Source organism: Pelodiscus sinensis, chromosome 2 (genome assembly GCF_052426305.1).
Source record: "Pelodiscus sinensis isolate ZL-2025 chromosome 2, ASM5242630v1, whole genome shotgun sequence".
In the NCBI taxonomy this organism is placed as follows: domain Eukaryota; kingdom Metazoa; phylum Chordata; order Testudines; family Trionychidae; genus Pelodiscus; species Pelodiscus sinensis.
Window position 1 is genome coordinate 79,836,843 of NC_143053.1, and position 27,121 is coordinate 79,863,963.

General features: G+C 42.7%; 1 protein-coding gene across 3 annotated transcripts in view; it reads right to left on the minus strand.

Moving 5' to 3' along the window:
- Positions 1-1,272: 1,272 nt before the first annotated feature.
- The window catches only part of CABLES1 (Cdk5 and Abl enzyme substrate 1), a 104,320-nt gene continuing 78,471 nt past the window's right edge, over positions 1,273-27,121 (minus strand). For all 3 annotated transcript variants that reach the window (XM_075920881.2, XM_075920880.2, XM_075920883.2), the window contains 6 exons: positions 27,006-27,108; positions 23,032-23,188; positions 21,349-21,452; positions 10,151-10,257; positions 8,989-9,196; positions 1,273-7,064 (listed from right to left, as the gene is read on the minus strand). In XM_075920881.2, coding sequence (XP_075776996.2) covers positions 6,924-7,064; positions 8,989-9,196; positions 10,151-10,257; positions 21,349-21,452; positions 23,032-23,188; positions 27,006-27,108 — 820 coding nt within the window. In that variant the 3' untranslated portion in view covers positions 1,273-6,923. The remainder of the gene's footprint in view (positions 7,065-8,988; positions 9,197-10,150; positions 10,258-21,348; positions 21,453-23,031; positions 23,189-27,005; positions 27,109-27,121) is intronic.

Here is a 27,121-nt window from a genome sequence, read left to right on the forward strand (position 1 = left end):
CCCAATCCTGCAGCTGTCTACAGTTACGGATTTTCTCCTGTTGCAACTTAAGAGTATCCTCACTTCTTCTTCTGCCCGTGTAGACAGGGGAACTGACAGCCTTGCTGGGCCCTGGGCCAAGGTGTGTGTGTGGTGGAGGGGGGCAGCTCTGTGCTCTCAGAAGGGGTGGAGCCTCAGAAGGAAGGAGTGGTGCTGGGAGCATCCAGCATTCAGCACCACCTGGACTGCACAGCACTCTGACCCAGAAACAGCCTGCCAATAGGAGCTGAGAGATTGGCCTGGAGTATGGGGGCAGCACAACCTGCTTCTGAAGCTGAGAGCCACTTGGAGGGAGCAGGCTGCATTTTCAATGCTCTGGGGCTGGGGCAGGCAGGGAACCCAGCCTGCCTTGGGGGTGCTGCAGGGCTTCTGGTTTAGGTAAGTGCCTCCCAGCCAGAGCCTGCCTACCCCTCCCACACCCAACTCCCTCCTCCCTCCTCCAAGCCACCGTCCAAACCCTCTGCACTCTCCTGCCCCAGGTCTCAACTCCCTTCCAGACCCTGCACCCCTCTAACAACCCTCCCCCAGGCCAGAATCCTCTCCTGCATCCCCCCCCCCCCGCCACTCTCTCCCTGACTCCACACCCTAATCCCCTGACCCAGGTCACCCCCTCCTTCACCCAAACTCCCTCTCAGACCTCACACTGTCTCCTGCACCCCAGTCCCTTACCCTGTGCGCCCTTCTGTACCCAACCTCCATCCTAGACCGCGCGCCTCCTCCACAGCAAAGTGCGGCCCTTGACCACTTTCCAATATCTTGGAGTTGGTCCCCCACCAAAAATTATTGCCCACCTCTGCTCTACAGGTTGAACCTCTCTAGTCTGGCAACATCCATAGTCTGGAATTATTTTAGTTAGCCAGATGTCCACTTATCATGGGTGTGGCCAAATTTCCTATTGTCTCAAACTGTTTGTTTACAGCCACCAGTCCTGGCTCTGAGTGTTCTGTGCTGTTATTTAGTTCTAATTTACCCCTAAATGTCTTCTAAGAGCCCAGTAAGGAGTGAAAATATTGATCTCCCATGATTTGGCAAATTCTCTCATTCAGCACTGGTCATGTCCTAAGCGTGCTGGACTAGAGAGGTTCAACTTGTCGTTTTAAATTATGACACCTAGTCTCAGGAATTTCAATGGGAGGTCAGTACCTTGCTGTTTCAGGCTGGCTGATATATTCTGAGTAGTCTCAGAGGGGACGCTGTGGTAGTCTGTATCTGCAAAAACGAGGAAACTTGTGGCACCTTAGAAACTAACAGATTTATTAGAGCATAAATTTATGTGGGTAAAATACTCAGAATATAACAAACAAATAGTCACAGAAAAGTGAAGCTCTAGCAGTACTACAAACTTCCCCACCAACATGCTCAATCTCTAATCGGAGAAGATCACCAAAAGGAAAAAGGATGGTTTGCTCTCCAGACTTCCTCTCAGCTAGGAATGCCAATCATGTGTGCATACTTTTATATGGTCACCTGTCCACTGGGAAATGGACTATAACCACTAAAATAATATCACATAGACTACTGAACACTCTTAGATGATAACAATTCTTTCATAAGAAACAAAAGCTTTATATCCAATTACCAATCCCTGAGTCATCAATTCCCCCTTACTTTTGAATATTTGAGAAATAGGTTTTAGAGCTTTACAGCTAGTATGTTTCTACATCAGTTTGATTTTTTTTCTGATTTTTTTAAAATTAAACAGATTGTTTATTGCAAACATAAAATCTGACAAGGAAATGCAGAGACTCCTGGTGTTTTCATCTAGATATATGATGTTGTGAGACATTCTCTCACCAAAGATTCATACCATTAATTTCTGCAATTTTTCTACACATGTTCATGGCATGTAATCTTCCATCCCTTTCAGGCAACTATCACTTCTAAATTAGCTCATATGGAATCCACTTGTTAATTAAAGTAATATATTTTGCAACGCTCTCCATTTTTGGTATAATTATCTTGAATAAATGTAACCAGCATTTGTTATATCTCAAATTTAGCATTTGATGGTATTTTCCCTGGTCATGCTATAACATATGCAGATGCTTGTCATGCTGCATGTTTCTGCTTGCTGTGTTTTACAACAGGTTACCAACAATAAAAGAGAGTGGATACTCTGCCCCCTTCAAGATTGTATAAAACCTTTTGGAACACAATGTTTTTAGTAAAATTTACTATATAAATCCAAAGCTTGGCAGACCTGCAGAGGAATAGTAAATGGAACCACTGTGTATTTTGCTGTGACAGGGAGTGGCCGACAGTCCTGTAATTGAACATTTGTGCTACAATACAATGCTTTTGTGCTTCAGAAAAACACAGCACAGCACAACTATGTGATCAAAGTCCACAATGAAATAATAGAGATAAGGAAATGGCTTCAAATTTCTCTAGCCTTTGAGGCCAGGGGGTGAGCTATGTTGGGCCTCAACTTTACTGCCTAAATGACACCTGATAACTTCAGGGGGAGAAGATCTTAGGCATGATGTTGGCAGCTCTCATGATATCTAATGTTTTCTTCTTAACGCTCCACCTCATAGGCCACGGCTACACTGCTGTTTTTTTGCAGAAGAGGATATGCAAATCGGGCTTTCATTTGCACATCTTTTCCCGATTCTTTTTGCGGAAGAGGTTTTTGCCGATAAAAAGCCCCGTGTAGACGGGGCCATTTGTTGGAAAAAAACCGTTTTTTGCAAGATCCTGGAAACCTCGATTTTCTGGTGATTGAGCTTCCAGGGTTCAATTTAGCAGATATAGTAAAGACCTGCTAAATCAAATGCTGAGGCACCCCTGTTGGCGCGGGTACTCCTTGCTATCAGAGAAGTCAACGGAAACATTTCTCCCATTGAACTCCCACTGTGGAGATGGTGGCAAGCTCGGCTTAAGATATGTAGGCTCCAGCTATGTTATTTATGTATCTGGAGTTGTGTACTTTAAGCCAACCTTCTGGGTGTAGTGTAGACCTGGCTTTAGTGTGTGCAGCCACTGCCATGCCAACCCTCCCTCCATTTTACTACAGCCATACTACTACTAATTGAGTGCTAGTTCAGATGAGAGCTAGAACAAGTATGTCTGTGTGAGCTGGAAATGATACCCCTAAATCATAGTGTAAACTGAGCCTAAGAGGGATTTGTTTACGAATGACCTTTTTATCTTCCAGTTGAACTAGAACCATCCTAGTCACAGTTTCAGATATGTTTGAAAAACACTAACAGCAATTTTTCTTTTCTGGTCTACTAATATTTGGCAATTTTTCGCACAATTGTTGTATTTTTCTTTAGTCTTATTTTACCAATCTTTGTTACTGAAAACCCAGTACGCACTCTTCAGTAGCATAACTCTGCCATTCATGCTTTTACTAATGGTCTCCATTATTCATAAATATGTTAACTTCCTTTTCAGTAGGTTATTACAGTTATAAATTCCTTTTGCAAATATGTAGGGTATTCTATATTTTTGTAAACTGAAGAAAGCACATTGGTTTTTCTTCCAGCCAGCTCCTTATACTGAAGGAAAAAGGTAAGAGCGAAGGATGGCTAAAATGCCATTAAAGCCACAGACCTGCTACATGTTCTATGTCACTACGCCAGCCTGGAGTCTTTCTGAAGTCAACAGGCACCAAAGTCCAACTGTCTGGAAGAAACTTAGCATTAGGGCTTACATAAATTCATGCTCCTGTGTCAACAATGAAAGGCTTGGGGATGAAGGATTTTGTTAGTCATGACTGATTTTTTCTTGCAAGTTACAGAAAAACAGAGAATTTCATTTGTATGAATCATAAATATAGTCAGAAAGGGCAACCACAGTAAGCAGACTTCTATGTCCCAGTAGAAAACAACAACAATTAACCCTCTCCGATACATGAGTAATAACTCTGAACAGATTTACATGTTGTGACTCCGGAAATATAGTTGCTTTTTTATTTGTTTTAAACCTCTGTATGGAAGAGTGTATGTTACATAATTTCAACATACTATGACTTATATGGAATGAATTATTTCCCAACCCATTTTAAATCAAAACTGACACTTTGTAAGTCAACTGTCATTTATGTACAAGACAAAGGCAAACAATCAACATTTTTTGTTTAGTATACATTTCCTTTATCACTTCAGCTTGTGTTTTCAAGCTGTGTTCAACTGTGGGCAGAGAAAGGGGAAATACTATCCTTTGGCCTAACCATCATTATACTTACCACGCTTTGTGCTTTGATACTTTGTATCAATATGGCTTTATATTCTTCCATGTGACCAGTGCAACATTTTAATCTTTTAAGTATTTATTCAATATTCAAACTGTAGCTGAACATTATTCCAAATAAAAGCAGGAAGTCTCTAAGCAATCGGATTTCATCCCTGACACCTATGTAAATTGTAGATCAGAACTATGTAGCATTACAGAAGACAACAGACATGAGATATTATTCAATAACCTTTCTAATGACTGCTGTCATCCTTCAATCAGTATTTTTCAATGATGATACCTTTCCCCCTGTCAAACTACAGCAATATCAAAACCAAACTCAAGCAAATGAAGTATTTATACACAGGCAACAGTTCCTTCTAGACTTAGACCATATTATTAAAACCAAAACTCTTTAATGAAAAAAATCTGGAATGTGCATTCATGATTTAAATTAGAAGGACATGGACAAGACTAGAAGGACTAAACTGAGACATGCCAGCTGTGTTTTGGTTTATGAGCCTGTTCACGTGATATGGGCCTTCTGCTACACGATGAAGCAGGCAAGGTATTGAAATGTAAAAATCCCAAATAAATGTTGCACGAGCCTTTTGCATCCTTCAGTTGTTTACCTCCTTACAAGACTGGAGCCAGCTGGCAGAATCAAGGTACAGCAGCACGTCTGATTGGAGAACATCATGCCATGTCTTTCCAGTGAATAAGGAATGCTGCCATTCAGCAATGCTGGAGCAAATCCTTGGAGGCACCATTTCTCTGTCTCTATTCCCCATCCCCCAATATCAGGTTGACATCTAAAACTTTTGTTTTATAAACTGTATACACAGAGAGGAATGAGGTTTAATTGTAGCATTGACATGTGCAAGTAGCTCTTTTTTAAAATGGGAAAGCAGCTACAACACTGCATAAAATTCCCATTCATCCTGACTCTTTTCCATGACCTTTCCAGACAATCTTTGTCACCACGTGAGGATTAAAGGAGTAGTGCCGCAAAAGAAACTGGCTTGACATTTTTGTTAGGCGCTTTAACTGAGGTGATTCCTGGTATAACTGAGGAAGACATCAAAGCGGTTAAAATAAAACTGAAATAAAGATTAGTGTGTGTTTATATATTTGTTTGTCTCACTCTTGAGCCATTTCCATATCATGAACCCTCTCAAACATAGAGATAAGGCTGCAGTTGGAGTTTCCTACCTGAGATTTGTTTTCAGATTAATTTTTATACACCATGAAGGTTAAGTATTTGATTTTATTGAAGTTTGTTTCAAGCATGTTGGGAATCAAGTGGATCAGCATTAGAGAAGGTTGGACATCAGTTATAGATAGATTATATAAAAATAATTTAATTCTTTACTCTAATACATGTCCTTCAGCATATGAGCATAGCATATATAATGCTGGAGAGCCAGAATGATTCTGTCCAGTTTTTCTGGTTATCCAGCCAGAACCATGTAAATTGCAGGAAACAAATTGTTAAAACTCCAGTACTGCAATGTCTATAAAGGTACTGGACCATACATAACAATTTAAATGGCCATTGATTAAATTTTGCACAATTATTTTTAAAAATTAAAATTTACCAATATGAGGCGTCTCCCATATTGAAGCCTTAAGACACCAATTATACTCCTCAGCCCTACTCTTGATTTTATAAAATACTGTTTAAGATGTAGCACAGTTAATGTGCTGCGTATGCACTCTAACATAGAGCACAGAAATACAACACTACAAAGTGCAAGTCTAACCATCTCCACAGTGGGAAAAGTGCGAAGGTTAAAAATATGAATGTAGCGTAACACAAGACATTTAAAAACTATTACATATAAATTGCAAACTAAATACTTTCATCATTATCACAGAGAAGACAGAAAACATATGGTCAGCTGCTGATTCATCTCTTGCAGTAGTAGTGTAATCTTCAGAAAGATAAATGATGTTGAAAAATCAGAGATAAAAAACAAGTGTCCAAAAATGATCCCATTTACTACTTTTCCAGTAGTTATGTTGTCAAGAAGTAAACACGGAGAGTCTCCTTGGTCTTCAGCATCAGTAAATGATATCCTCTTAAATAGCCAAACCAGCCCACGTGGACCAAAATCAAATCAATGTCTCATACACACAGGCATCCTACAGGAAAAAGTGCACTTCCAATAGCAGGTACAAAAATAAATTGGCACGCTCTTTTCGACACAGTGAAGATACCATTTTAAAAGCTTTTCCACAATGTTAATAAAATTGTTTTGTAAGTCAGAGCAAGTCTCTACAGAACACTACAAGAATGCATTTGACTAACTTACAAAGTGTACAGGTGATTGTAAGATGGATGGGAATGGAGGCTACCATTTTAATTTTGTTCTTATATGACTGATATGAGTAACTAATTTTACTGCTTTGGTCCCCATGGTAAGAGTCTGTTTCCCCCAGTTCTGGCATCTACTGTTAGTTCTTCATCAATATGCATCTCGTTGTTCACATGCTCTGAGTAGTTAACACTACAAGAATTCAGTTAGTCTGAGAGTCTTAGGAAATTCAATGCAGTGTTCCCAATATGTTGCTGGAAAAATGGGGTATTTGAAGGGAGAGAAGTTTGGTATTGAGTCCTATTTTTGCATTTCCAGTAGTAACAGCAGCTTGATAAAGCTGAACAGAAACAGTCTTAAGACCCCTTCTTCGAAGGGTAGCCTGTGCTAGGAATTCCGGATCAAACGTCTATAATGTGGCATCACTTCGTGTTCGGGCAGATGGAGAGCAAATTCCAAGGCCACTAACACTGGAAATTCGAAGGCTATCAGCTCTCGCCTGTTCAGTCGGAACTTCTCTTCCAGTTTCTGTAACACAGCCAAGGGTTTTTTTTTTGTTTTTTGTTTTTTTAAAGAAAAGTCTCAGTGCATTTAGGACCCAGTTTCATGTATCATCTCACTGCTGACAGTACTCACAATATCTACCTGTAAACATTCTGCTCTTATTCAAACTTACTGCCTATTCATGAAGTCTAGAGACTGGAGAGAGAGAGCTGGGGCATTTGCATTTCCTAATATTGGATCTTGCTAGCCATGGGACCAACTGGGGTTGGTCTCTGCATGATGGGAGCGTTCCAGGAGCTGTGCCACCAGTACGGAGCCCATCAATAACTTAATTCTCTTTGCTCTCCCGAGTGCAGGGACTGCTCCTCGGGGAATGCATAAGCAGACACAAGCCATTCCAAGAGAGACAAAGGAGGGAGAAGGGCCAAAGGCCTGTTTCTTCTCTGTACTGGTTGAAAGAGCTGGCTGGCCATGAGCGGAAGAGCAAACTGTGCCCTTTGAAGGAGTGCAGCTACTGGCTCCCCTTGAGCATTCACAATGCCTCCCAGACTTGTTCCTGAGGCAATGGGGCTCTGTGTCATCTATCACTTGGACCTGTGCCTAATAGGAACATCACTAAACTGATCTGAACATGCCACATACCAGCTCATAATTGTACATGTTAAGCTCCAAATTGGTCAGCAAGTGACCAGCTATCAGAACCAACAAACCCTTGTAATTTCTTACTAAAAAAGGCTGTTTGTTCACTTCATAAACTCACCTGAACAGGTTTTTATAATAAGGCATAGATGGTGCATCAGTGGTATTTTCATTCATTCCATTTCTTTCTTTTAGCAGAAAAGCAAAATCTGGTTTTCTTGCAGAGACTACTATCAAGTCAGGTTTCTTAGGGAGGTAAGACACAACCGCTTTCACATACTTTCTTTCAAAATGTGGCACAAATGTAGGTGCCTTTCCTAACCACATCTTGCCATATGATTTATTAATTGCACCTATTCACACGCAGGGCCCTCAGCAAAAAGGGTTTTTCGAAAAAGAAACTGCAGTTTAGACGGGGTTCTTTTGGAAAAAAAAATCATTTTTTGAAAGAACCCGTACACCTCATTTTTGTTGACTTTTTGGTAGGACTTTGACTCTCTGATGACAGTGAACAACCATGTCTGAAGGGATGCTCAGTACCTACTCAGTCAGAGCACCAGAGTAGTTGTCCCAGACTAGATCTTTAGCTGCATCAGCAATCCTTCTTTCAGCTCCCTAGAGGCTGTTCTAACTCAAGAGGTTGCCAAACGAGTTCAATGTGCTCATGAGTGCAAGGAGTACTGGCGATGAACAGAGCCAACTTCAGTTTTCGATTTAGCAGGACATAACTAGACCCACTAAATCGAATGCCAGAAAATCAATCTGTAGTGCGCAAGTAAAGACATGGCCTCAGATTTAAGTAATTGCTGGATCAGAGCTTCAGAACATTTTCGTCCTTCTCGTATTTAATGAAAACCTAGCTATGGAAAGAGTCAGAAGACAGAATATTCTACTCTGGAAATGGTGAATTACATATGAAGTGCAATGATGAAACTAGCACTCAATCACAATTTAATTTTCTGAATGAAACCAGAGATATAGGACATAGGGGGACTCTGAAGCTTTATCAGGCAAACCATATTGGGTTAGTGTCTTGTTGAGACCTCCCAGCCATGTATTGGCATTAATTAATCTTTCCAGCCAGTTGTGACTGCACTGACCAGCTCTTTTCTCCTAGTGATCAAGTAATTTGCCCGGTGCAACTATTATAATTGCACAAAATATATTAAGGACAGACTTAGTTGTCTTTGAATCTAATTTAGCAGCTCTAAGTTTTGAGAACCACTAAGACTATGTTATTATCCAGCACTGAGAATCACAGTTTGGGAACTTCGGCATTGGAAAACATTAGTGGTCAGAGGATACTTACATCTATAAGATGTTTAACTTCATGTTTTCTGAGGTCACTGCCGATTTTGGCTGCTAGAAGAACGCATGCTCCAGCACAAAGCTTTCTGTTCTGCTTGTTTAGTTTCCCTTTGAGAGCAAGCTTCTCAAAGTAGACAAAGGCCATGGCCACAGTGGGTTCCTCAAAACCACACTCTTCTTGAGCTAGTTTGCGCATCTCCCTCTTTAGGCTGAGGAAAGAAAACACAGAGGCAATGTTATGTGAGATGACCCAGAATTCACAGACTGAAGCAAGAGACACTTTATTTTAAAACAACTTTCCTATGATGGACTTTTGTAAGCAACAAACAAGAATGGGGTGGATAGTGGGGGTGCAATTTACATTGATGGTATTCTTCTATGTTCTATTTGCTATGATTTAATATAATTCAAATTCCTCAATTGACTCTGAAGTTTCAGTGATGAGAAGCAAGTAAAAAGCCTTCACTAACCATGATTTAGCAGAACCATTCAGATACATATGCCTTACTGAATAGCTGTGATCAAATTATTGTAATCACCGCCCTTTCCTCTCTTCTTCGCCCTTTTCTGTCTGACACATTTTGTATCCTGTCAAATTTAATTGGTAAGCTCTTTACACTACTCCAGTATGGCTTCCCTATTTACTTCTGTAAAGCATCAAGTACGCTCTCTGGGGACTTGAAAATAACAACAATTTGAAGGTTCAAATGAAAGTGTTTCCTTTTTTAAATGAGCAGCTCCTTCAGCTGCATCTGACCATGAAGTCATCATTGCAGCCTACTGTGTTGGAAACAGCGAGATAAGCACCAATTCCATGTTACATCTTCCCTGCAACACTGAACAGAAGAGAAACGCTATCTATAAAATGGTTAAGAGTAAGTGCCCCCTTGTAAAATTATTGCCTACTCCTGCTGTAAGGGCTTCTTATTTTTATGTAACTGGCAAGAATTTTATGCCCAGAAACAGATTCTCGGACGTCCCTCTCTAATTTACTCAGCTCCTGAGTCAAAACAAGCATTCTGTGCCTTTGAAGGTTGTTGTTTCTGAAAATCAATTATTATTGTGATTTACTTAATGTAACAATGGCAACAACGATGTCATTAAAATGTGAGTCCAGTTGCAGGCTGTGACAGGCTTAAAACGCATTTCATTCTGCACCATACCTTCTTATTTTACTGAGGGTTAACTTGATGTGAGGGAACTTCTCCTTGAAGGTCTCATTCATGTCCTTCTTGAGATCGGAGGGCTTCACATAGTCAATTACTGTAGTCTATAACAAATGAGTAGAAATGGGTTACTTATTGTAGACTCTACCAGATCACTCAAAAAAACAACAACCCCAAAACAACACAAAAACAAAAGCCACCAAATGGTGATTTGTAGGTCAGTTGTGGGGAAATACTCTCAGTAAGCAACACAGAGTTTGGGTGCTCTGTCAGAAGTGAACTAAAATCTAGAATGACGACTGCTCACTGCAAATAACCACAAACCACCATCATCATAAGATACATGTTAAAATCGTTTTTCAAATGACATGTTGAAAATGGGTTCCAAATATGTGGGTGGATTGAGTGCAATTAAGAAGTGTTCTTGTTAGGACAAAGCAAAGTCATAAATCATTGCAGTAATTGATTTAATGAACTTGAGCTCTGTGTGCATGGCTCTATTCAGAAGTATACTGCATATTTGTCTTTCAAGCTTAGCTGTTTTGCCTTTTCAGAACTTACACTTGAAGTACCCTTTTGAAGTCCTTATTTCATACATTTCTGAGTAAATAGATAACTACATCCCATATTTCTTTAAATAAACACATTCTCGAGCCTAAATGGCAAGGAATTCAATGCAATATGAGGTTGTATAACTTAGCTTAGAGCAATAGTAAGCAGGTAAAATAAATGTTTAAATCAATCTGCACAATTTTAAGAATATCCTTGTGCCAGCTTCATTTTAGTGAGGTCTCCTTTCCTTTTTGTTATTAAAGGAGCTCTGCTTTAACTGGCTATAGCTACACTATGAGTTTTGCCGAAAGAGACAATGCAAACGAAGCACGGATTAGCATTTTCTCATGCTTCATTTGCATAATCTCTTTCGGTCCATTTTTGCGCAAAAACAAGTGGTGTGGACGTTTCCTTTTTGTGCAAAAACTCCTTTTTGCACAAGATTCTTATGCCTCTCCCCGGGAGCCTAAGTAGTGACAAATTTTCCTTATGGGCACGTCTACAAAGCAGGGCAAAAGTCGAATTAAGCTACGTAACTTGAGCTACGTCCATTGCATAGCTCAAGTCAAAATAGCTTAATTCAGCTTTTGGCACTGTCTACACAGCAGGAAGTCACTCTTCCTTTGACTTCCCTTACTCCTCATTAAATGAGGATTACAGAAGTCGGAGTAAGAAGTCCTCCAGCTCTCCATTATTTCGAAATAAAGGCTTGCTGTGTAGACACGCTCTTTGTTATTTTGGAATAACATCAGTTATTCTGAAATAACGCTGCTGTGTAGACATAGCCTATGTGACAGAAAAGAACTATGGAGGGGAATGCTAGGGTGTTATCTGCTATCTAGAAAACTGCCTTTCTTGCCTGCCTGTCTTTAAGATCTTCCCAAATTCCTCTGACAAATCAGTAAACCTCAAATATTCATGTTGGAAAAATACAGAGATTTCCTGATTTGTTAAAAAACTGTTTTCACTTGAATAAAGGACATGAATGAGAGAAACGCTAATTCATGCAATTTTATGTCTCAGAGGGGTAGCTGTGTTAGTTGGTATCTGTAAACACAACAATGCCCATGCATCTAACCCATGAAACCTTATGCCCAAATTTTTTAAGGAGCCATGGAACTTCCCATTGTTCATGCAATTACGGGGCAACAAACAACTGGTTCTGATCTGCCAGGCTTTTTGCTCTCAAAGTCAAATACAGAAACTTAAAAAAGTACCAAACACATAATCCCGGGCATGCATCTGTTATGAGAAAATTATAAGTAGAGTGCTACAGGTACTTGCCCTCCTGCTTGATCACCCCACCGAAGCATGTGGGTATATCACTTATGTATTCCACGTAGTATGCCCTATCTGGCTCCCCAGCCAAGCCATTGATAACATCTAATTCCTGTTATAACATGGATTAATCTTTGACTTGCTTTTCAGACAATGCTAAGGGGAAAAGGGTGCACCACAGGTAGGCACCACTGGCAGGCACAATTAGTAAACTTGTTTTGGTTCTCACAGCTCATGGTGATTATTTAAAAGATTAAGCCCAGCAGTACTTTATTTGTAAACCAGCTCAAGAGGAGTATAAATGTGGGTTATTTTCCAATAACTAACTAACAAGTGGTGTGGGGGAAATGTAACTATTCTTTTATTTCCCATCAGTTATTTATATAGTGGGCAACATGATAATCATAGGAAACGCCATGCAGGCCCTCCTGTTCTCATAACATTTTTTAAAGAAGAAACGAGAGGGCGCAAGAAGTAATCTTTCTGCCTCGTTTTAGAAGCCATAAAGGAGGAATAAGGTATAGATATGGAAACAAACAAGAAAAAGCGCACTGAGACATCTTCCAATTAACCCCCAAGTCTGACAACCTCACCCCCTCATCCCCCCAACCCTAACATTCTACCTTAAATCCCCATCATGCAAATTGAAAAAGGGCAGTATTTTGGAAAATGATTTTCCATAACTGAAGCTAAGTAGCTGATTATGCATTGCTTGTGCAAACCCTTGCAGATGGGCTGGCATTAGTCCATTTGTAATGGTAGCTATTTTGCTTGGCTGGCATTAGTCTCTTCAGCTGGACAGAAGGAGTGCAAGAAAAATATGCAATCACCTTGAGAAGCATGTGCTCACTCATTCCAAGGTGTTACATATTATGCCAATCATTAATTTTTCTGAATGCCCAACAAATGAGGAAAGTTATTAGGAGGTTGTAGGCCAACACACAGCTTTAGCTTCTAACCAAATTTCCAACAAGAAGGATCCAAAGACAAAATCCAAATAAAACTTTTCTGTCTACCCTGGGCCCCTTTGTAGATATACCATAGCTTAATTCTGGGATACACAGAGACTAAACAGATCATTGTTTGAAAAGTTACTGTCTGAACTGTATGCCAGTTTGCAAACTTGCCTCATGTATACTTTAAGAAGGTCTGCTATGCTGACCTTCCATAAAGAGCGACAGATGTGTAATGTGCTAGCCCTGTTGGGAATGTGCCGATTCTATTATTAATAGATTGTAAGGTGAGAAAACACCGTTATCATCATCTAGTCCAGGGGTGGGCAAGAGGCTCAGCAGCCTGGATCTGGCCCACCAGGCTACCGGATCCAGCCTGCAGCTGCCTCGCCAGCACCCTGAGGAAGAGAGCAGCTCGTGCTTTAAGCAATGGGCTGCTCTCCATTCTGGACAGCTGGGGTGGGAGGCGGGAGGCTTTGCACGCTGCATCTGCTCCACAGCAAAATCTCTCAGCTCCCATTGGTCAGTTTCTGGACAATAGGGGCTGAGAAATTTTGTTGGGGGCAGGGGTAGCATGTAAAGCCTCTCTCCTTCCTTCCTTCCAGGCACACAGCAGACTCACGTGGAGCAGCCAGCTAACAGACCTCAGCAGAGAGCCTGCCTTAGCTTCCTGCAGGGTTGCTAGCTGAAAGCCATCTAGGTAAACGTTTCCTAGCCAGAGCCTACCTCTGGCACCCTACCTCCTCTCTCCCCACAACTTCCTGCCTCAGGCAACCACCCAAATCCTCTGTACCCCTTGCCCCCCTTCTCCAAGGTGATAACTCCCTCCCAGACCATGCACCACCTCCTACATCCTCCCCCAGGCCAGAATCCTCTCCTGCACCCATATTCCCTCCCTGACCCTGCACCCATTCCCCTACCCCAGGTCACCACCCAAACCCTCTGCAGTCTGCACCCCCTTTTCCCCTTCACCAACTGCCTCCCAGACTCTGCACCCCCTTTTAGAGCCCCTCCTCCAGGCCAGAATTCTCTCTGCATCCTTACGCCCTCCTGGACCCTGCACCCCAATCCCCTGCCCCACATCACAACCTCCTCCTTCACCCAAACTCCCTTGCAGACCCCACATTCTTCCTGCACACCAGTCCCCTATCCCAAAATCCCTGCACCCAATCTCCATCCCAGACCCCACACCCTACCCCGGAAGTGCAGCCTTTGACCGCTTGTCGTTACCCCTCTGCCTTTTAAAAGTATTAAGAGCCTAGTCTTAATACATTTAAAAAGCAGAGCCACAATGTGGTTAGCTCTCGGGCCAGGAGCTAATCCCACTGCAGTTCTGCAGTCCTCCAACCCCCCCCCTCCCCCGCATCAACTAATTGAGTAGTTGATGGAAATTCCATCAACTACTCGATTAGCTGATTAACCGCAATTTAAAACCCCTAGCATGAATCCATTTACCTTCAATTCCTGGCCCCTTAGTTTCGTTATGCCTTTACATAACCTCATTAGGAGTTGATCCTGCTCAGAAAGGGTTAAGTAAATTCTGCCTGTTTTCTGAGGCAGGCAGATCATGGCTATGCCTGGATAAAAATCAGGTGGGAGGAGCACTACAAAGAGGGGAGAGGAATCCTAAAAGCAGCCAAGCCAGGGGAGAAGGTTTCAGCCTAAACTGAGCTTTCTTACTGCTTTTTGTTAATGAAGTCAGGAGAGAGAGGAGTTTTGGACTCTACACAGTGTGCAGACTTAGTTTTAGAACAGGCTGGAGGGCACATGCTCATCAGGACTTTCTTTATAAGCCTTATCTGCTATGTCCCAGGGACACACGTTCATTTTCCATATGGAACCTTTATTACAAAGAAAACAAACACAAATATGATATACTACCTGGCAACTGTCCAACATCTCTCATCTGAGCTCAGTGGGAGGGCTTCCACCGACATTTGGATCAGGCCCAAACTGTTTAAAGAATTAAGTGTCACCCAGAGCCATTTGAGGTAGATATTACACCCACTTTGCAGGCAGGGAAAATTAGAGAGTGAAAGTAATTTGCGCATGGTTACCCAACGAGTCAGAAGAGCCCATGCAGGTGGCATGAGCCAGAGTGGCCCAGCAGCCTGCTCCACCCCACCACACTGCCCTCCTGGCCCGTTGTGCTCAGCTTCTCCCTGGCGGCAGGAAGCAGAGTGCCCCACCCGCGGTGAAGCAGGACGCAGCAGCTGGGAGAGGGTGGAGTGGAGCAGGCTGCTGGACTGCTCCGGCTCCCACTGCCCGTGTGGTGAGTGGAGGAGTTGGGGCACCCCTGCTGCCACTGTGCCATGCCCCCCATAACTCTTTGAGACATGTCACATGGTGGTGCGGGCAAAGCGGCAGAGCAGAGGCAGAACAGAGGCAGGGCTAGGGAAACGGGTGGCGTGGGGATGAGCGCAAGCCTGGGGGAGAAGGTTGCCCTAGACTCTGCGCCCCCTTCGGGATGGCCCTGACCAAGGGTGACACTTTTGTAAAGCCAATGTAAGAGAGATCAGAATTAGGCTCAACAGGATTCGAGGACACCCCATGCCAAGAAAAATCAAATCCCAAGCCCACATATTTCAGTGTGAAAACAAAACAAATGGGTCAGGAGTCTGTCATATCTTGAGCCAAATCCCAGTTTTTTACTAGGGCAAAATTTCCCTTAACTTCACTGTTTTACTCAAGTAAGGACTATGGTCCATAGAGTTTAAATCAGAAATCTAGAACTGAAATAACAATGTACAAGCCTATAATTATATTTTGAAGTTAATGAAGCCATGAAGATTTAACATTTCACTTTGTTCAGATCATCTCGTTACATTCCCTCCCTCCCTCCCCCTATTAATTGAGCTTCAGGAGGGGAGAATTCTACAAGATTGCAACTGACAAACTCTGACAAATGCCTGCCAACTACTAAAACTTTATAATTATAAACTGGAGCTCAACACATACTGAACAAAATGTCCACTGCTCACACAAGGGTCACCTTCAGCTCTTCCTGTTTCTGCACTTATGTGAAAAGTAATCATTAATGCTGTATTCTGTTCAGGACTGCAAATGGATTGGACTAGAAACAGTAAGTGTACAACTGCTGTGGTCACTTTGTAGTGGTCTGTTAACGTTAATGCTCATTCAGAAAACTGCATGTTTATTTCTCAGAGCTCCTGCTGTAGTTTGCTTTAACTGCAGCATATGGTGAAATGTAGCCATGAAATGTCTGAGGACAAAAGTAACTTGAAATAATTATGCAATCAAACTAACAGCGCTTGATTCTGCTTCCACTCCTGCTGATGTAAATCACAAGTAACTTTAATGAAGTCGAGGGAATTACACCAGTTTTGCCCTGTTTTAAAGAAAAATCAGCATCTCTGAAATCACACTGGCATCTTTAGTAGCTACTCTCTCTCTCTCTCTCGGGCGAAGCCAGTGTTCTGAAAATCCAGAACAAAGAAGGAAATTATGAGGAAGATGAAACCAACATCAATTAGAGAAGCACATTCTCAATTCAGGCTGAATACCCTTCAGAGATACTATTAGTTAACTTCTGCTGTTTTGTTCTAAAATGGAGCTATCCTGTTATGACATTATAAAATAGCATGTAACAAAAAACAAGAGTTTTGGGAATGGTTTTGGAATGCATAACTTTGCCCATCTGAGTAGTCCCATTGACCTATGTGGGGCTGCTCATGTGAGTAAAGTTACAGAAGCATGTAGGGACCCGTGCTACAGATATTTAAGTCTGAGCTGTGTTTACAAGATGGCACAATCTGAATGTCAATGTGGATTCTAATATAATTGGTCCATATAACAGGATATATTTTGCCCAGTATTCCACCTAGCAAAATGCCATCAGCTTGCAATACTCTGGTTCTGAATTAAGAGTTCTAATGCTTGTTTCCTAGCTTAAGAGCAGTTTAAGGTCACTGACATCACTTTAATAAAAACCCACCCTCTATGGTTAAGGTGAGTAATGGTCAAAGCTGTTCCTCCTGATGTTATTCCAATGTTCCTTTTAGATGTTTGGAACCCTCCAATGTCAGCTGAAGGTGGGAACCTTGGCTCCTACCATCATGAACAGGGGGTAGAGCCAGCAGGATCTGGGGTGTAGCACAGGCTGTTTGCAGAAAACAGCAGCTACATAAAGTGCATAGGGAGAAAGAGAGAGAGAAAGAGAGACATACGGAGCCCCCGAGGAGACGATCACATTTTCCTTCCTATCAAGCTGGTGTGCAGTCAGCCTCTCTACAGGCAGTCCCCGGGTTACATGGATCCGACTTACATCAGATCCCTACTTACAAATGGGGTGAGGCAGCCCCATACTAGCTGCTTCCCCCCAGCAGACCAGGGAGACGCGGAGTGGCTTTTCTCAGCAGACACCTCAGCTTGAGAATAAAGGACTGAGGGAAGTGAGGTGTGGGAGAATAAAACTGAGCTCTGGAGAAATGTTTGGCTAGAGTTTCCCCTACAATATGTACCAGTTCCGACTTACATACAAATTCAACTTAAGAACAAACCTAGAGTCCCTATCTTGTATGTAACCCGGGGACTGCCTGTACTCTTTTTCCAGCAGTCTTTTGACTTGCTGGAAGGAGAGGAGAAAGGGGCTATGGTATGGAGCCTAGGAAGTAGTGTAGTTGAGGGTAAACCTGAGAAAAATAATGAGAAGTCCTGTGGCACCTTATAGACTAACAGCATGAGCACCAATTAATCCGTTAGTCTATAAGGTGCCACAGGACTTCTCGTTGTTTTTGTAAATTCAGACAAACACGGCTATCCCTTTGATACCTGAGAAAAATAAGTTTATCCACTTCTCATTTGGGCAATCTGACATTTACTTTAGGCTAAGTTACCCTCTTCTTTTTTACCACTACACCAATAAACATAGACCCTTTTCATCACCAGTCCTGTTTCTCACATAGACCTTTGAATGGTGGGGGAAGAGGAGATGACAGAGGGATGCCAGGAGGAGAATAAAAAAAAATCAACTTTCTCCTGACAATGCCTTGGTGTCTGACCTTTAAATAAAGGTAGGAATCCTGCCTGAGTGCTCCAGCAATGTATTGCGAGGCCATGTCAGTCTCTTTAGTACCCAGGTCTCAAATTTGGAAGGCTTTACATATCAGAATAAATGTCACAAATTAAGCTTAGCTGCGAGTAGAAAGCAAACGCTGTCTTCACAAAACTGGTATGATTCGCATTGTTCAGTGCCTACTGCCAAGCAAGGAGCTGAAGTCTCTGCAACTAAAAAGTCTTCAGTGCTAACACCATACAAAGAGCCCTGCAGTAATCCTGCTTATTGATTTGGCATTCACAAAAGCACAGACAATTGTGGCAAGGTCATTAGGTAAACAGTTTCAATCAACAGCACCTAGAGTTGTGTTGAAAGACACTTTTGGGTGGCCGTACTAGCATTACTGAATTTGTGAGCCTCCTGGACATGAATTAGGTGAATTCCCTCTAAAAATAATTGTACATGCATCACTTGGCATCACCTCTTTCTTGTCTGAAATGGGCTTCAGCCTCATTAAGTCTATATTTCTGCCAAGCACTGTGAGATAAAACACTGCTCATTCTTGGTTTCTTGAAGAGACTAAGAGCTGCATATCAGCTGCATGCTATATTATAGCCAGACTGTTTCCTTATTTCACGCAGTGGCTTCACAAATGCTGAGCAGCAGATGTCAGAATACTTGCAGAACTCTGACCAATATCACCCTTTGCTGTTTAGCTTATGAATAAAAAGATTGGCAAGTGACTTGATTATGACGGATAGATATTTTGGTACCTTCACAGCTAGAAAATACTGGTGATTAAATGCTTCTTTACTCTAATGGAGAAAAGTGTAAGAACCAGTGCCTGGAAGTTAAAGCTAGACCAATTCAATTAGAAAAAAAGCATTGGTTTTTAACAGCGAGGATGATTATTCACTGGAACAAATTACCAAGGGAAGCCATGGATTCTCTATCTCTTGATGTCTTCAAATTAAAACTGGATGCTTTTCAGGAAGATCTGTTTTAGCCTAACACAAGTTATTGGGCTCCATATAAGGATAATGGAGTAAAATTCTATGGTCTGTTCAATAATTTTTGATGGAGGAGCCACTTCAAGAATTTGGCAAGGACAGCACTTTTCTACAATATTAATGGCAGAGGTGCAGGGCCTGGGATGGTTTGGGTGCAGAAGGGAGCCCAGGTTAGGGATTGGGATGCAGGAGGGGGTAATGTGCCAGCTGCAGGCTCTGGCCCAGAACTACTTACCATAGGAGGCTCCCAGCTGGTAGCCTAGCAGGACCCCTTGGGCATGCTTCCTGACGTGGCCCCACACAACGCTCAAAGCAGCCGGGTGCTGGGGCCAGCATGTGTGTCTCTGTGCAGTGTGCCCCTTAGGGGAGGGAGGCACTGGATCTCTGCATGCTGCATGTGCTCACAAGCACTACCCTTGCAGTGCCCACTGGCTAGTTTCCAGCCAATGAGAGGCTGCAAGGAAGGTGCTCAGAGCTGGGGCAGAGCACAGAGACCCTGTTTCCCTAAGGGATGCAGCTTGCTTTGAGCAGCTTGTGGGGCTGAGGCAGGAAGGGAGACTGCCAAAGGGTTCCGCTGGGCTGCCAAAGGGTCCTGACACCAGCCTATGGGCTGTATTTTGCCTGCCCTTGGACTAGATGATCTACTCCTCCCTTCTGGCCTTAAAATCTGTAATCTCTATAGAAGACTGAAAAAACCCAGCTAATGCCATCTGTCCTAACTCAAGCCCACAGGTGTACAGCAAAATCTTGTGGCCAGCACAAGTGAAGATGTATAACAAGTCAGAAAGACTAAGAATCAACATCTGATCTCTGTCCATTGCTAGACAAAATTCAACCGCAAAGGAAATTAAAGCATCCTCCCTGCTATATCTGTGACAAAGCCAGACTGAAAAGAGATCAAGAAAAAATAAGTCAGAGGATTCTAGGTCAAACAAAAGCTGCCTTGCTCCAGACTTCCCAATATCCTTATCCATATGGGGAAAGTTAGAGACAAAGAAATGACTTGGCTAGTCAGTTTCCATGGAAGATTTCTTGAGCAATGGCTTAATGATCTTTTGGTTGAGAGAAACTTGTTTTCCTGAAGGACGATAGGGGGCATTAACAATCTCAAAAGAGTATTTTCCCCAGACACGAGGTGCAAGCCAAAATACCTCTAAAGCTCCTAGAATGAAATTAGCAGGAAGTAAAGCAGAAGAGATTTTATGTGTGTCCCTTAAAGAGACAGGTGTATCACCAAAAAGATCAGCAGAATTAAATCAAATTATTCTATGCAATAACTAGAAAACTTCTGGCACTGAGGAGCAGAATTTACTTCTGATTGGAGCACACAACATGTTACTGTAGTTTGAAGAAATAATGGTTGGAAAGAGAACACTTGTATCCTGTCTATCAAATGAAGACTGATAGGGGAATAAAAGAAAATGTATGCAGGATAGGTTTAGCTGCTCTTATACTAGTATCAACAAGATCTGTTGAATCATTTGCTTTCTGCTATGTACCAATTTTTCCAAAATTTTAAACCATATAGATCCATCTGTATATACAGTTATAAATGTAAACAAGACTTTTAGAGGGGGTGGGTTCTCCCTTTTATCCCCTATTTTCTCACCTTCTTTGGATTCACTGTGCATGTGCACAAATGCTCTTATGAAATGCTCCTTGCAAGACTACTTCTGCCCTCCACCCCCGGACCAAAAGATGTGTACCAAATTCTAGGAAGGATAATGCAAACTTGATGCAATTTGAAAATAAATGGAAGGCTGCAGAAACATCATTCTTCTCCTATAAAATACTGAGATGGGCAGAATTATGAGCCTGAATTGTTACAGCTTTGGACATCATGAAAAATACATGGCTTATACTAGTGACGGGACTTTCCTTCTAGGTCTGAGATTACAAAAGCAACCCATGCCAAAACAGACAGCAGTCTATAAAACACCTTCAAAGAATGTAAACAACCTGTTGGAGGCCAGAGTTCTGTCCGAGTGATGACAGGCATAAAAAACCACATTGCTGTATGTGTCGCATCATACAAAACTAACAACAACAGATATCACATCTACATGAGAAATAAGTCTCAAGGAGAGGAAATGAAAGTAACACACAGTGGAAGAGGGAATAGAATAAATGCATTATTAACCAACAAGACTTTCATCTAAAATGCCCATGAATTAAGCAGTAATAAAAGCTTTTACTTTTATAACACCCACACTGACCTACTTTTACATGTCTCTCGTCATTTAAAACAAGGGGTTCTAAATTGCTGCTATTAGGAGATATAAACAGTTTGTGATGGTTTTAAGCAGGACCAAATGAGATTTCAAAGTCCTTACACATATGACCAGAATGCATCTACTAACTACCCTATTATCAAGTGTTACTCACCATATATGAAGGGAATATTAAAACCCTCTTGTGCTTGCCACACGGCCACTGAGGATCATCTAAAAGATTTGGGTCATAGTCAATATAGTCTCCCAGGTCACTGCCTATGAAAAAGACATTTAAAAAAAAGTAATTGAACAATTAACTGCATCAAGAAATGTTATGCAAAAAGCAAGTTCACAGTCAATGACAAAATGACCTATGTTTGGCACTTCTGAAGGAACCTCAGAAGAAGAATCCTGTTGAAATTGAATGGTAGCTCAGTGTCCGTTTCTCCTAGCCTTTGAAAATCTTAAACTCTTTTGCTTACCATTCCCTTTATATATACAGATGTGTGCCTTCAATAGGTGTGTGATAAACCCTGTGATAAATTAAAAACATTGTGCGTGTGAAGTCTCCAAGCTTCAATGACAATCTCGTTTGCGAAAATCTGTTGACTCCAGTATCTATGAGTATAATCTGTCATTCTCCAAGTTTTGAATTCACAGCTCTTTGTTAATTTGCAAAGTATAACCATGGGTCATAAGTTTGCCATCTAAACGTTGTTTTTGCATTACAGTTTACACCCCTCTCCATATTTAAATGAAAGGCACATGAGGCAAAATCTGATCAGAGATCTATAAAATAATGACTGGTGTGGAAAAGGTGAATAAGGAAAAGTTTTTTACTTATTCCCACAATATAAGAACTAGGGGTCACCAAATGAAATTAATAGGCACCAGGTTTAAAACAAACAAAAGGAAGTTTTTCTTCACTCAGTGCACAGTCAACCTGTGGAACTCCTTGCCAGAGAATGTGGTGAAGGCTAGAACTTCAACAGGGTTCAAAAAAGAGCTAGACAGATTCATGGAGGTTAGGTCCATGGATAGCTATTAGCTATGGGTAAGAATGGTGTCCCTAGCCTCTGTTTCTCTGGAGATAGGTGACACGGGAGGGATCACTGAGGATTACCTGTTGTGATCCCTCCCTCTGGGGCATCTGGCATTGACCACTGTCGGCAGATGGGTGACTGGGCTAGATGGACCTTTGGTCTGTCTCAGTATGGCCATTCGATGTTCTTATGATCAAGGACATGCGAAAAAATGTCAAATTTTTTAATCAGCAAGTGAATATGATATAGCTTCATTTTCCTTCTATTTATATAGACATTTTCAGTTTCTTCAAGTAAAATGTAAAGATATCCTAAACCTATAGTACTTAGCTACTACTTTTAGGGAGAGGGAGAAAAAGGCCTTGTTTATTCTGATATTGAAAATGCAACCTTCATGATCAGTAATGTAAAAATCATAAGAAAGATTTTTACATCTGTGACTTGGATAGTAATATCTGTTTTCTCCACAATCATTTAGCAGGAGAGACCAAGTTGGCTCTTGTGTATGATGAAAATAAGACAACCACAGACAGTCACATTAAGTGAGAGTGATGGCTAAGAAGATGGTAATAGGCTACAAGCTACGGCAATATTGTTCTTTTGAGGTTCTATGAACTTTAAACCAATTTGGCTAAGCGAAGTTTGGGCCAGTAAAAAAAGATTTCCCCGTAAACTATATCACCTGCTACCATGTTTGGAGACTGAACTTTGCTTCATTAGAAAAGATTCTCCCCAGCAAACAATCTTGTGAAAAAAAATCCAATAGCAAGTATGAGGAGGAATATGAAAATAAATAACTCCCACTAAGTTACCTGTGTCAATGCTGCCCTGGGTGCTGTTAGCTCTTGCCAAGGAAAGGCTACGATGGCTTGCATTGCGAAATTGGGAGAAGGAGGAGGTGGAGTCAATTGTATTTCTCCGTGTTCCCAAGGCATTGGTTGGAAATAGAAACTGTGTGTAAGAAACACTCTAGACAGAAAGAGCCAGAATAGGCATACAGTTAACCACACAACACAACCTTAGTAGGATCGAACTCATGTGACCAGATTTGAAACTGGGAATGCCATGCAGTGTGGCTGGCATTTACTATCAAATTCAATTCTTATAGTTGAGATAATCACAGATTAATACACAAGCCACTTGTTCTTCTTTCAGTATGATCAGTTCATCCATGCTGAATACATGTTATGCTCTTTGTAAAAATGCAGATATGTTGTATTTCCCAAATATTTATGAAGGGCCTAATTCAAAGTCCACTGAGGTCAACTGACAGATTCCTATTGACCTCAGTAGGTTTTGGAAAAGGCCTCACTTGCATTTATCTCCTCCTAGGAAAGTTCTAGCAGATTTCCACAATTTCTTTACTGAAACAGCATTCCCATATTACAGTTCTGCAGCTCAGCTGGGACCAGAGTGAATCTGCTTGACAAGTAGTATCAGCTGTTTCATATAGGTGAACTAAGCAGTCACCTAGGGCACCAAGTTAAGTGGGGCGCCAAATGGCACAATATCATTGAGGTGTTTGGAGGTGGGGGCACCGATTGCATGGCTCGCCTAAGGCGCCAGTTGTTGGCAGCTAGTCTAGGGCCACCCCTGGCAGTGTATAATTTATTCAATTAATTTCCTTTTAAAAAAAAATCTACTTATGCATTTAACAGGAAGCAGGTATTGTTTTCCGAAATGAATAGTGCAATGTTCCCTTTAATCCTTTGCATCCATGTGTGGATTTTTTCCATGCATTTGTGGAATATTTTAATGTGCACCGAAATAAGTGTGAACGTGCACCACAAATATAAACCCAAAACTTAGCTGTGGGCACTGTGCTAATCATCTGGAAGGCATTTGAATTCTTCCCTGAGTGGCCACACAGACACACAGCTTACAGAGAACACTGGCATATTACCCTGCATGGATTCAAAATTTGTATCAGCATTCAATCCACAAAAACGGTCCATGGATGCAGATATCTGAGGATATAAAGAGGATATCTGAGGATTTGCATGAATCAGCAAATGTATTTGTTGTTAAAAATTAACAGGGCTCGACAAATACACTTGCCCGCTCGCTCACGGCGAGTAGATTTTGCCAGCTGGCGAGTGCAGGGGCGGACTGGCCCGGTGGGCCGCTGTAACAGGCTGGTCGAAGCCCGCACTTTGGGCGGCACGGCCCCATCCAATCCGCTGGTCAGCGGAGGAGCAGAGCGCTGCTGGGGAGGGGGAACTACGGCAATTCTCAATGCCGGGCTACCCGCGTGCAGCTGCGGCACAAGGAGGCGGGGCGCCGGCAGACAATTTTAAAGGGCCGCGGCAGCTTGGCTCTGGCCACGTGTCCCCGGCAGCTGGCTGCGGCGTGCGGCGCAGCCAGGCCCCGCCCCGCTGGCTCCAGTCTTGCCATGGCCCCAGCCTCCTCGACGGTGAGAGACCGCTCCCGGCCAATCGCCTGGCTCATTGTGCCCACCCCATGCCCCATCTGGCTCCCGCCACCCATTCCCCATGCTGCCCCTCCACCCCGGATCCCCTGCTCTCCCTCTGGCTCTGCGCCACCCTTGCACCCCACACCCTGCTCCCCCCGATACCTGCCCCCCAAGCTCTGTGCTCCTCGTTCCCTGCACTGCCCCTTGACCCCGATCCCTGTGCCCCTCCCATTCCCCGTGCCTCCACCGCACCCTGCACACTGCTCCTCCCCTCCCCCCCCCCCGATCCCTGAGTCCCTCTGGCTCTGGGCCTCCTGTTCCCTGTGCCACCCCTGTCCCCCCCCCCCCACACTGTTCCCTGCACCCCTCTGGCTCTGTGCTGTCCCTGCACCCTGTGTCCCCTGTGGGTTGGGAGTGAGGGGTGCTTTCCATAGGGAGGGGCTGGACAAGGCAGGGAAAAGGCTGCTGTGACCCAGCAGCGAGTAAAAGGGGGAGTTCACTTGAAGCGCCTTTGCCTTTATGGAAAAAAAATGAATGAAAATGCTATTTGCTATTTATAGGGCTAAAATGCTGGGACAAAAACGAAAACAAACAAACAAACAAACAAACAAACAAACACCATTGCAAAATGCAAACATATAAAAGAAAACAAAAAAAGGGGGGGGCTAAAATGTTTTGCTTGGGGCAGCAAGAAACCTAGAGCTGTCCCTGGGGGAGGGGGAGGGGCTGGGCTGGGCTGTGGGGAGAGGAAAAATATGGGGAAGGGGCTTGTGCTGAGGGGAGGGTAGGGGAGGAGGAGGAGGAGGAGGAGGAGGAGAAGAAGAAGAAGAAGAAGAAGAAGAAGAAAGGGGAAGGCACCAAGGGACAGCGGTGCAGGAGACACAAATCCCAGGGGGCCAAGTGGAGACAATGAGGAAAAGGGCAGGAGGGGAGGTGTCAGTGGGAGGGGGGAACAGGGTGATGCTGGGAGAGGAGAGGGTAAGGGCACTGGCATCTAGAGGGGGGATGGGAAGGTGCTGGGAGAAGGTTTGAAAGAAGGGGTGGGCATGAGGAAGGTGGAAATGGAGCAATGCATGTGTGAGGGCACAGGGTCATGAGGGCAATGGGGGCAGAGAGTGGTGAGGGGGTGGGCATCAGGGAAAAAGAGGGCAAAGGGGGCAGGGGCAGTGAGGGAAGGGGGAGGCACCAGGAGGGTGCAGGTGCCAGGAGATTTTGGGGGTAAAGCAGAAGGGCAGGCACCTGAAGGGGATGAACCAGCACCAGAGGAGAGAGGCAGGGCAGGTGTGTAGAGGGAGGTGTTAGGAGAGGGGATGAGGAGGGGTAGCTCACATGATCAGAGTGGGGCTACTGGAGGAGTGGGCACAGGGGGCAGAGAAGGGCTGGCGGAGGGGGGCAGGTCTCAGGAGGGCTGAGGGCAGTGAGAAGGGCAGGAGTCAGGACAGCAGAGGAGAGTGAGGGGTTGGGAGGCAGCAGGCACCAGGGGAGCTGATGGAGCAAGGGGAGGAGACATGGCAGCAGAGGGAAAAGATAGAGGTTTATAAGATATTTATTAATAACTTGGGTGATATTTATTAAGAACGTATTAGTAATTACTGTTATTATTCTTATTAGGAATTTATGCCATTAAAAAACCACTTTTTTGGGGTGAGGGTGGCAAGTCCCTTTTTTGTCTGGCGAGTAGAGTTTTCCATAATTTGTCGAACCCTGAAAATGAATCATGGAATAATTTCACCAAATTATTTTTGGTCTGCCAATTGTTTAAGCAGTTCAGTGTGGGTGCATCTAGACTACATTCCTCTTTCGAAACAAATAGCAGGGTATTGTTTCTATTACTGCTCATCTGAATACCACTAGTTGAATCAAGTTTTCAGCACAAAAACATGAGTCATATTTTCTGTGCTTAAAAATCCATAAAGTTTTAGAATTAATTTTTGTATTCAAGCAAGTATTGATGGATTTTTGAGGAATTCACACAGCACATAAGTTCTGTAACTGTCATATATTATGTTCAAGATTAACTAAGATTAAAAAGGAAGCTATAATACTGTTTGTCTGTAATACCACCGGACACATGATTTTCTAGCACCCGTCAGTATGATCTGACGAGGACAGAGCAGTGCTGTTGGATTTGCTAATCATTTTTAGCCCTAATTATGATCAGAAAATGACTCTTCGGGGGAAAAAACCTAATGGGTTTGCACTGACAGCTTGTACACTTTTTTTTCTATTTGTTTTATAATAATTTAGAATGTACTGCATTGTAACCTACTCTCTTACATTATTTAGATTACAATGCAACACGTAATTTGCACTTGGCTTTGGTTACTTTACATTTTCATAATAAAATTAGATCTAATAAGCTAGCATTCTTACCTTCCCATCAGCCCCTAGTTCCACACCTTCAAGACCAATTATCTCTTTTAAATACACTCCTCCAGTAGAATGGCACTGGCGTCCTATTTCTAATTTCATATCCCTGGAAAACAGAA